Genomic DNA, 12,122 nt, shown 5'->3' on the forward strand with positions numbered 1-12,122 from the left:
AGCCCTGATTGGCCGGATGAAAGCCGGCTCCTGATTGGTCGGTTTAAAGCTGGCTCCTGATTGGCCGATTTAAAGCCGGCTCTTGAATGGTCGGTTTAATGCTGGCTCCTGATTGGTCGGTTTAACGCCGGCTCCTGATTGGCCGGTTTAAAGCTGGCTCCTGATTGACCGGTTTAAAGCTGGCTCCTGATTGGCCGATTTAAAGCTTAGCCCTGATTGGACGGTTTAAAGCTGACTTCTGAGTGGCCAGTTTAAAGCTTAGCCCTGATTGGCCGGTTTAAAGCTGGCTCCTGATTGGTCGGTTTAAAGCTGGCTCCTGAATGGTCGGTTTAAAGCTCAGCCCTGATTGGTCTGTTTAAAGGTGGCTCCTGATTGGTCAGTTTAAAGCTGGCTGCTGATTGGCCAGTTTAAAGCTGGTTCCTGATTGGCCAGTCTTAAAATCTGGCATTCTTCAATTTTTTTGGACTGTTTTGGCACTCATACATATTTTCTAGGTTATTTTGGAGTTTAGCTAATATTTCAGCTACATGCTATCTGTTTTGGCTAACCTAAGTTTTTTTCCCTGTTTTTTAGGCTAATTTGGCATTTAGCTAATTTTTCAGCTGGCTGTCAACTTCAGTGATTTTAGCTATCAATTTCAGCATCTTCAGCAGCCAAATTCAGCTTCCAGCATTCACACTAGCATTGTCCCAAGTTATCTAGTTCATTTATGACTTAATTTCATATGTAAAATGCATTTTCATTTTAATTATGTTACCAAAAACCCATGGTTATTTAGAATGTCATTGCTTGTTTTTATTTAAAAAACTCAGACTGAATAGTATTTTTATGTTAAATTGCAAATTGGTAAAACCTCATTATCAATTTCCACGAATTATGGGTGAAAAACCTGGCGATTAGAACTCAGTGGCAAATGCAAACATTAATGTTAAACAGAAGTGAGTAAAAACGCTCAAAGCAAACAATTCAGCTTCACAGGTGTAATGGACAGCTAGCTTGTAGTGCGAGTCCAGCATGTGAATAAATCAATTAGCAAAGGATCAGCATTGATACAAAACTTTATTCTCACAATATCAAAATCGACAGACAGATTAAAAGGAAGGAAGTGACGAAACGTTTGTGAGAAGGAGCTTCCTGTTGAGTCGTTTATTCACAGCAGAGCTCTGAATGTTAAACAGAGTCATGTGACAGATGGGGGGGGGTGTCACTGGAATCTGGCAGCTTTAACTATACAGAGACAACATATGCATTAAAGGAATTTGTTAAAATCATAAAATTTTCCACAGCTGCATATTTTTGAACACAAAAAGAACCTAAAAGAAATGTTATGAATAAAAAAAGAAGAGGACAGAGGTGGAGTCAGGCTGACAACTGAAGCCACGCCCCCTCAGGCTGCTCCACCAATCAGCAGTCTCCTGACTGCTTTGAGTTCAGACTGACACCACCGTCAGGAAACAGCAGGAGGGCGGCGGCGGCGGTGGGGGGAAGTGGAACTAGAAAGGAGACGCGTTATGGCTGCTGGCTCGACGCTTTACAGGAAATAGTCAGCTACAGGTTTCTTGGAGGGGATGCCTCGGGTCTCCTGCGGCGCTGCTTCAAATATGATGAACTCTCGTTGTAGATGCTCGTCCAGCTCCAAGATGGCGGCGACGTTTCCACATCTGAGTCGAGGAGACACACTGAGGTTAAACAGCTGCAGATCCTCAGACCACATTACACAAAAAAGGCAGAAGAGTCTGGAGTTCTGTAACCCTGTAACACCAGAGCGCCAGTGTTTCTGTTCTTTGATTTACTGTAACTTTTCAAGCATTAACACGATCATTCCAGCAGATTGTGAAGGAGAAAAGCGGCTCATCTGCTGGAATGATCCTGTTAGCAATTAAAAAATGACAGACTTTGTGTCACCAGCGACGCCTCAGGGGTTAAAGGGTTAACAAAAACTTTAGCTTCATTTTCTAGAAAAAACAAGCTAAGAGGTGAACTTTCTCTCTGAACTGATGCTTTATTTAGCCGATCGCCATTTATATTGCTTTCCTTTGCCGCTGCAGTCGACACTTGTTCTACAGAGTGTCGCATCACGTATCAAACAATCCGCTTTTAGCGATTTAAACAAGACAAATAACAGTGAAAAACTAATACTTGAGTTACTATTTATTTTGTAAGACCATTTGGGATAATGCCCTCTGAGATGTGCATTATCACAAATTAACACATTTTTTTAAATTAAGGTTGTAGATGTAGTGCAGGAATTACGATACTCTTGAAATTTGAGGAAAAGGTTTGGAATTGTGCTACTTAAAAAGATGAATTAAGTACAAATAGGATTTCATTTGCTCTGGATCCTGAGAGAAAAAACACATTTCACTGCTATGGGTCGACGCAAAGTTGAGCAGTTGTTCATTTAAAGGCTTGCTCCATCTTTAAGTTTCTCATTTTAAAGCTGAGGGTTACTTCTATGGGGTCAAATCAGGATCAGCTTAGAGTGAACGAAAAAACGGATGGAAAACTTAAAAAATAGACATTGTAACTGAAAAAAATGTGGAAAATTTTAAAACGAGACATTGCAAATTTAAAAAAAAAAAGTTTTGAAAATTCGGAGAAAAGAACCCTGAATACTTTGGATTAAAAACAACTATAAATGTAAAAATTACCAAGTGAAAAATAATATATCCATAAGTAACAGCTGCTGTTTTGCCAATGAGCTCAAAGCCCTGCTGCCATGTAAAATTAGGATCAACTAGGCAGCGAAAACTCAAAAACCTAAATTGTAACTGAAAACTGAGGACTGAAAGTGAAGATTAAAAAAAAAGGAAAAAAGTTGAAAATTCAAAAAAGCAGGTGTTACTAAAGGATACATTATTTTTCTATTGGTAATTTTTAAATTTATAGCTTTTTTCTATTCAAGTTCTCCGTTTTCTTTTTTTTTTCAAATGTTCTTCTTTCCCCCCAGTTTTAAAATCTTCTTTTTTAATGTTCAGTTTTTTTTCAGCCACAATGTCTATTTTTCAAGTTTTCGATCAGTTTTTTCATTCACTTTAAGCTGGTCCTGATTTGACCCCGTACATGGGTGTCTACGCTGAAGAAACTCTTAGCAGAACTTACATGTTACCAAAAGGTGAATTTTCTCTGCATTCTGTTAAACAGCCTGGTGCTCCAGCACCCATAGTCCCCTTACATGGCAGAAGTCTACATTCCCTCTGACCACATGACTGCACCAGTCAGAAAAGGACGTTTGGGACGTAACTATTCAGACAAGCCATGATTCGATTCAGTTAGAAAGTCACAAATTTCAATTTTTTTCTCTCAACATAATGAATTAAAGGTATTTTAAGACCAAGTATGTTTTCTTTTTTCCCCTTACAAACTGTCTGTTTTCCTACTAACAGAAATGATTCAACTCAAACAATTATACAGAATACTGAAATTAGGGCTGCCACGATTAGTCGAGACTACGTCGACTATTAAATTGGTCAACTAATTTGCTTGTTCACAGGTTGTTTTTGGTTTCCTTGTTTTTATCTCAAACTACGGTGCATGATTTCTAATACCGATCTGCCATACTCTTTGACACATGTGTGCAGTAGTGCTAATCCAGGTCAGTAGTGATGTCACAGGAAGTTCTGGGAAGGCTGGTGCATAAAAAAAAACAGCTTGAAAGTGTGGGAAACATAAAAAAATAAATCAAAGAAAAAAGTTTTGGATACGATATCTGGAAGGTAGAACTTGCAGCACTACAGTGATGCACGAACATCTGAAGAGGAAGCACTTTGTGACTGAGTCTGAAGAGGGAGCTTCATCTAGAGAAGCTAAGCTAACATTAGCCTTACACAGCTAGCTCTACCGCAGCAGTTTCACAGGTTTAATGGATCGTGTGCAGCTGTCATGGATGTATGGAGTTAACCAGATCTGTGGCAGATCCGTGTCAACCGGGCCTCTGTCTGCGCAGTGAACGTTTCAAAATCTGTGGTCTGAACTAAGCAAGGGCGGGGCGGATTATAAATTCATGCAGGAGATGAACCGCTCGGCCAAGGCTTCGTTCATATTCTGCGCGGTGCTCATGTTGTTCGGTTTGAAGAGCACAGGTTTTAAAACATTCACCACACAGACAGAGGCACTATGTAAGATCTGCCACAGAGTTATGGGGTATAAAACTTTACGAGTCCCAGACATGAACTGGTGAGATCGCCTAAAAGTCTAGAGCCAAGTTAAGACGTGCACCATTCCATCAGCTGCAATAAGCTACAATTAAATGTAACCTAAAGTCACAAAAAGCAGAATAATAACCACAACATTAAACAGATGACAGGTTCATGGGCGTTCCATCAAACTGAAAAATACTGGGTCTGGTGTAGCTAGGAAGGATTTACAGAAGACTGACAGGAGAAAGCTGCTGTCTGTAACCAGTGATTGGAGATTTTCTTCCTTTTTTAAAAATATACATTTTCCCTCTTTAAGATGCAATGTCTCACTGGACTGCATTAGAAAGGCCTGCTGCCCCTTCAGCGGGCCATAACACAAACCCTAATGGCTTCAACAGGACTGCTGTCGCTCACCTGTAGCAGTAGTTGGGCGCGGACCACACGGTGAGCACGGTCTCGTTGAAGTGCCACTTGTAGCCCTCCATGACCAGCTGGTGTGCTCGGCAGATCATGTGAATGTCGTTGGCTGCATTGAACTGAGCCACCACGTCGCTCCCAAACAGATATCCAGCCCCTCTGGGACTGACTCCCCACCCGGTGGTGTCTGACAGCACAGGAAACGGATCATAATAACACGCAGCTTCTCAAACAAGTCCCGTTTGGGCTGAAGCGCTTACCTTCAGGGTCTGACCACAGAAGGTCACACATGGGTCCATCATGAGGCACTTCCTGTTTTCTGTCAATGGTCCTGATCTGATCCAGAGTCTGGATGGAGGGAGACAGACCTCCGTGCACACAGAAGATCTGAAGGACAGAATGAAGGCATCAAAAGAAAAGCCACGGAAAACCTCTTCATGTTCAACATTAAACCTCAGGAAGAAAACCCGTCTCACCTTTCCATCAATGATAGCAGAGAGGGACAGGTAGTCAAATATCTCGGTGCAGTATCTCCACACCGTCACAGAGCCGTACTTGCGGAGGCACTCGTCATAGAAGCCATAGACCTGTGTGATCTGCCTGGACTCGTGGTTCCCTCGGATCAAAGTGATCCTGTCTGGATAACGCACCTGAGGAACAAGAGGGGTTTATGTCAGAGACCTGGAGACGGCCAGCAGAGCAGGCGGAGTGACTTCAAATCACCTTGAGGGCGAGCAGCAGAAGGAAAGTCTCCACACTGTAGAAGCCTCGGTCTACAAAGTCTCCCATGAAAAGGTAATTGGTCTCTGGGACATCACCCCCCACCTGTTAAAAGTCAGGATTCAATATCAGTGGAGTCAAAATGTTTTTAAGCTGGAAAACAAAACCAGTGACTTCAAAGACTGACAGTTTTTGGCCTCAGAGCAGATTCCGCATTAAAATTGTTCCATAAACTTCTGTGGTTCTCCTGGTTCATGACCTAAAGTAGGAGAGAAGCTCTGCTCTCTCATGTCATCCTATCCCTTCACTTTCTGAAACCGACCTGTAATGTTTCTGCAGCCCCATCACTTTGAAGGAAACACACAGAGGGCAGGAGGCGGATTACAGCCTTTTACAGAACACATTGAATGAGAACACTGAGAACAGCCACTGAATCAATCAGAGGAACATGAACCTGCTGCAATCAAAGACGTGTACAGAAAGAATGAAGGGCAAACACTGCTTTCATTCTGCTCTCACCGACTGCTTTAAATCATTCAACCAAGTAGAGAATGACAAATGCTACAAAAACTACTGTAAGCTGTAAGGATGTTGGTAGTGGACTGCAGCAGGTGTTTACAGAGCAAGCTTGAGCATCTTGTGCTGAGAAACACCAGATTAAAAAAAATCTACATGCCATCCATTTTCTAAACTGTTTTGTCCCTTTCGGTATCAGGGGACGGCCAGAGCCTTAAGTCTGGTTTATACTTCCACACGATTGGTAATCGCTCGCGTTGCATCCACAATCTGGCGGTCTCGTTCACACTAATGTTGGCTGGATTTGATTGCGACTTCACTATAACTGTGATGTACTTCCGACTGGTGTTTATACTTTTTAAGCAACGTGATCGTGTTCTGCGTGTATTTTAACATGACCATCAACCTGATCAGACACTTGCAGCATCTGCGAGCGCGCAGACACATGAAAGGTAGAGGAGGAAGTGATGAGTTCATCCACTAAACAGAACCAGGAATACAAAGACGACTAAATTACATTAAAAGAGAACAAACTGCATTCTCTAGTGCTGTAAAATATGAGGAAGAAGACACATTTTTCCAGAAACTTGCTCCATTTTCTATCTAGTTGTCCACTCTCTGTCTCTCTCTGTGTGTGAAGTTCAGGATTTCTTAACTTCTTCAGTAACTTTCATCATTTTCAGTCTTAAAAGGTATTTTTCTGGACAGAGCTTTCTTTGTAGCCACATACTCTAATTGCTGAAGTAAATTCAAGTTAAATGACTTGATTTGGCCGCGATTGGACTCCGGCCGTAACATTTCAGCCGCGGGTGACGTCATCAGCAGGTGCAGAATTCTGATGCGACTGAAGCGATTCTGCTCCGATGGCCGTGTGACCACTGTGACGAGAGCGATTAGGAATCACGGGGAAGTAGAAACCAGCCTTAACCCGGTCTCCTCTGGGCGAGGGCAGGATACACCCTGGACAGGTTCGCCAGTAGGCCTGCCACAATTAGTCGACTTATTGAATGTTAAAATTGTCGACGACTAATTTAATAGTCGATTAGTTGTTAATTTATATTAAATGGAGTTAGAGTGTAGTAAAGTTGAAAGTTATAATAGCATTCTGGTAGCTTTATGGATTATTTTGGCATTTATTACGTTTTTTAGGTTATTTTGGAGTTTAGCTAATATTTCAGCTACATATTTTGGCAAATTTTTGATTTTTTTCAGTTATTTAAGCTAATTTGGCATTTAGCTATTATTTTAGCTGGCTATCAGCTTCAGTGATTTCAGCTATGAATTTCAGCATCTTCAACTATCAGCAATAGAATCCTCAGTGACCAAATTCAGCTTACAGCATTCACACTAGCATTATCGCAGGTAATGCTATATATACTATTTTTAGTTCACTTAAAGCTAATGATGGTTAAGATGTGTGCTTCACATCCTGTTTGCGCATGACCTGATTAGTCGACTAATCAGAAAAAATAATCGGTCATTAGCCGACTATTAAAATAATAGATTGTGGCAGCTCTAGTTGTCAGTCTGTCACAGGGCCACTTTTACACACCCATTCATACCAACAATTCCACCTAGAGACAATTTAGAGTCACCAATTAACCTATGAAGCATGTTTCTGGATGGTAGGAGGAAGCCGGAGTCCCCGGTCAAAACCCAGGCATGCACGGGGAGAACATGCAAATTCCACACAGAAAGGTCCCCATTGGTGGTTCTGGTTCAGGTCCCCCAGTCGGGATTTGAACCGGGACCTTCTTGCTGAGCGCTAACCACTGCAACACTGTGCAGCACTGAAACAAACATGACAGACATATTTGTTGCTGGTCAAACCATTACATTGATTTTCTAAGAAAACTTATAGGTGTTAAATGTCTAAAATGACATATTAGTGAATGTAAACAGAGAGGAAGTCTAAACATAAACAAAAAGCATTAAAAGCAGGACTGCTTTTTAAAGACATGTTTCCTAAGAAAATCCTGTATATGAAGCTCTCATCAAGCTCTGCTTTTGGTGTTTTCACACAGCCAATGATGCATTTCATTCTCTGTCACAAAGAAGTTATTTCTGTGTTGAAAAAACCCCTCCTGTACCAACCATGAGAAGGGTTTTAGTCAGGCATCTTTAGTTTGAACAAGCTGAAGATCATGACAAAAACTTTCTTACATTTTTAAAGAAAAGTAAATGACATAAAAGTAACTTGTAAATGCAAACAAGACCTCTTCATCGTCATCTAACTAAACTCCAATTAACACAAGCAGAGAAAACAAGGGGAGATTTACTGGGTGATTGACAGAAAAAGCTCCTTTTTTTCAAACCTGACTCTGCTTTCAGGGGATTCATTTTATTATCAAAAAAAAACCTGAAAACAACATTACAATGTTTTGAATTCTTGCCATGATGTCATTGACTGTAGAGTCAATGGAAGGATCCCTCTTTGTAATCTTAGACACATCTAATAAAGTTTCATTCACAGTGAGCTGAGCTGTGGGTGGGACTATTGGGGCTGAGTAAGCCCGCCCCCCTTCCTGTCACCTATCTGTTTACATTCTCGCCTCCTAGCTTACAGTCCCTCACAACCCCAATCTAACATAACCACTGCAACAAAAATCAAATCAAATCAAATATACTTTATTAATCCCCGGGGGGGAAATTCTTTTTTTTTCCCCCACAAAATGGTGATCATTATCAGAGCTATCCAGCCATACAATTCAGATTCCAGCCCAGACCAGGAAAACAAAGACGTTCATGGATCTATTTGTCAGTGAGTGGATGATAAGAATGGAGCAGAGCGGGGAGACTGTAGCCCGTTGATTTTCCCAAGTGACACAAACAAAAACAATTCAGTCAAGCTAGCAATATGATCACAGATTCAGACTTCTGCGTAGGGCTGGGCGATATGGAAAAAAAGAAAAATCATGACTTTTTTCAGTTTTATTTCACAATTTCGATTTTATAACAATTTCTTTAAAATAAATTCAAATTGACAAAAATTGAACTATAATGATTTTAGTTGAAATAAGTAAACACATTTTGAACATATATTTATATTTATTCAAATTAAATAGTTATCTATCAAGATGAATCTGTAAATAGTGCAAGAATTGTGCCTTCTACTGCTACAGGTAATGCATTGGTGTCAAATGAACAGCTTCTAAATATCTGAGTTTTGATTTTGCCTCCGAGCTAAAATCCATAAAACAGAGCTTGTAAATGATTGTCACCCAAGACCAGAAATGAGGGAGATTGATGAAGTTTAATAGCATGAATGACTGATAAAGTTTAGTAAAGTCCTTTCCCTATTAAAAACATCTCAAAGTGCTAAATAATAATAATAATAATATTAATAAAAACACCCTTTACCACATTTTCAAATGAAACTAAAACTTTTATTATTTTTGGATTACATACATGGTAAATAAATCTCAATTGCTTCAGAATTTACCTTCAAATAGACGATTTCGTTGTACTTTGAGAAAAAGGCTCCAGCTAGCATCTTTAACTGATACAAAAACATTTTTAAACTTGGATGATAACATCAAATACATCTGCCAAACTGTGAAGATTCAAACACAGAGATAATAGCAGTAAATGTTGTGGCAGGTTAAAGTTTACATCCACAGCTCCTTCACTAACATCTGCTCTCTGCTGTGTTTATGTCACTGAGCAGAAAGCTAGCGTTAGCGTTAGCGCTGTAGATTCTAGCTGGGCTTTCTCCGGTCCGTACGACCAAGAAAAAAGATCAACAGTGACGCCACGGATTAAGAAAGTTATGTGTGAACTCACTTACACTTCTTACAAAGGCAAAAAAAAATGCGACCGACGATAAGATTTAGGCTCTTAAAGTAGCTAACTACGAGCTAGCAAAACAATGCAGCAACGTGCATCTTGACCAAACACTTTACGTGTTTCCAACATGAATTACCATCAGTTTTTGTGCAGGTTGAACGTGAATATGTGTGATTAACATCCGCTATGTTTAAAAACATGAAACATTAAAAAAATATATACATCAAAGAACCAAACTAGCATGCTACTCGTGAGTAGCTAGCACTCACTTTATCACACAGTCCACAATTCCCAGCCTGATTTCTCTCTATTAAAATATGATTCCTGTCCTGTGATGATTCCTCTCCATCGGATTATTTTGTTGTCAAGGTTTTTGAAGTCGATTGCCAAACACTGCATCTCCTTTTGTTACTTTTTCAGACCTCCGTCCTTCATTACTCAAGAAGTCTCGATCCATAATGGTGGCGCATGTCTGTCACGCCGTATGTCACGTGACTTCCAATCCAGTAATATATGTCATTGATTACAAGAAAAAACACCGGGGAGGGGGAGGAGCTGCTCAGATTTAAAGTCACAGGTAGTCAACAAGCTTTTGCCTTCTCGCTCTTGCGGCTTTTCGTAGAAGATCGTGATAAAACGATCTCTCAAAAATGACAATCATCAGCTTTGGAGATCGTCATATCGCCCACCCCTACTTCCGCTATCAATAACTCTTTTCAAAACGCTTTAAACTCACAGCAAGTGTCTCTATTGGTTTGTCATAACACAAACACCATTACCTCTAGAGGAATTTCAACAGAAAAATACAGTTTTTTTTCTTTTTAATGTGAAGCTCTTCATGCTGCAGACAAATGGCAGCAGCTGCTAACTGCTACATGCTAGCACCGTGATTTAACTCCTTAGGACCCGAGCTGTCCTTTGATATGCCTGTTTGATTTATCTGACAGAGAAATAACCATTTAAAAAAAATTAACCACTGTGGTAATAAAACCGAAAATGTGACGTCTTAAGAACTTAAAAAAAGAATCACATAATCTTTAAAAAACAAAAAACTAATAAGTGGTTCTAATGGTCAGCTATTCATGAACACTCATCAAATTTTATGCTAAAACAAAGTCATAATTTATTTTTAAGAATTTTAAATGAGGACAGGAATCACATTTGGTCAAAAATGTTCAATAGCTCTAACCCTTCCGCTCTCTTTGGGGTCCAGTTGACTCCAACCACATATTGATATGTGATTCCTTCCATGACAAAGGTGGACAGGATTTTATGTCTGTCATGGACATTAGTGAAACTCAAAAATCAAAGATAAAAAAAAGTTCAGCGCACTGTCTTGGGGGGTCCAGATGACCCCACTTTTAATGTAAACAAACTAAGGAGAGCGGAAGGGCTAAAGATGTTAAAGCTAAAGTCACTAAACTTTATCACATGAATAATTATCACTTATATAACAAGAAAATTGTTATTTTTTCCTAGTTTATATTTGTTTTATTTTTACTTGTGTATTAAAGCTACTTCACAGAAGTGTTCTATTTAAGCTTTTAATGATAAAAGAAGGCAAATAAAGTATAAAGAAGAGACAACACAAATCTGTTTATTCAATCTGTTCATGTTTTAAATGTGTTATGAAAGTATCAGATTGAGACTCTGTATCGGCAGATACACAACATTGAATGACTCTGAATCGGATCGGGCCCAAAAAAACCTGATCGGGACATCCCTAAAAATATCCATCATCAGAAAAATGCTGAAAGAACATGTTAAAAACACCAAAAGCCCATTTTCATCAGAGGGGATCTTTTATAAAGCAAAATCACTACGTTATCAGGACATATGGACATGTGCATGAGGGACGTGCATGAGCACCTGATGGACACCATTCAGAAACAGGAGTTCAGGGGACACCCTGGATTTTCAAAATAAGATGTCACTCAAAGTCAGACTTTACTGCAGTAAGATTATTCCCCTTAGAGTTCCATCTCTCCAACAGGACAATCTTCTGTCAACCCTGGTCTGAACTGTTGGGACCCAGCTGTGACCTCACAATGTCTATTGATGCAAACATGCATCACAATTCAGATGTAAAATCACCTTCATTTAGCAAAAACATAAGTGATTTTTTCAGAGCTGTAAATAAATTCAGACATTGAGGGGCAAAGGATCCACATCCACCACGTTCCCTGATGTTCTCACAATACTGTGAGAACCAGATACTGCCTTCACATCTGGACCCGAACCTGCAATAATCTGTCTAACACAATATTCTGAAGGATAGGTTTTAATGTATAACAGTCAAAATATATCAGGTTAAATGTTTTTGAGAAAATCTACACCATGTTGGTTTCTGTGAACAAATGTGAACCTGACAAATAAAAAAAACGTCCTTTCTTTCATCTTGGAAAAAGAGCAGTTTAGCAGTCAGCAGCTACTCATTACTGTACAGCAGGGGTCAGCAACCTTTTTGAAACTGCGGGCTACTTCATGGGTACTAAATCATACGAAGGGCTACCAGTTTGAAATAATAAATTTGCTTAGTTTGCC

At 39.8% G+C, this 12,122-nt stretch overlaps 1 protein-coding gene across 1 annotated transcript in view; it reads right to left on the reverse strand.

The window, feature by feature from the left end:
- Window positions 1-1,040: 1,040 nt before the first annotated feature.
- LOC112158254 (serine/threonine-protein phosphatase 4 catalytic subunit B) overlaps window positions 1,041-12,122 on the reverse strand; it is a 21,197-nt gene continuing 10,115 nt past the window's right edge. Inside the window, exons 5-9 of the mRNA XM_024291507.2 lie at window positions 5,280-5,381; window positions 5,033-5,206; window positions 4,817-4,943; window positions 4,554-4,743; window positions 1,041-1,661 (exon numbers count right to left, since the gene is read on the reverse strand). Coding sequence (XP_024147275.1) covers window positions 1,532-1,661; window positions 4,554-4,743; window positions 4,817-4,943; window positions 5,033-5,206; window positions 5,280-5,381 — 723 coding nt within the window. The 3' untranslated portion in view covers window positions 1,041-1,531. The remainder of the gene's footprint in view (window positions 1,662-4,553; window positions 4,744-4,816; window positions 4,944-5,032; window positions 5,207-5,279; window positions 5,382-12,122) is intronic.

This window comes from Oryzias melastigma, linkage group LG8, assembly GCF_002922805.2.
Source record: "Oryzias melastigma strain HK-1 linkage group LG8, ASM292280v2, whole genome shotgun sequence".
In the NCBI taxonomy this organism is placed as follows: Eukaryota; Metazoa; Chordata; class Actinopteri; order Beloniformes; family Adrianichthyidae; genus Oryzias; species Oryzias melastigma.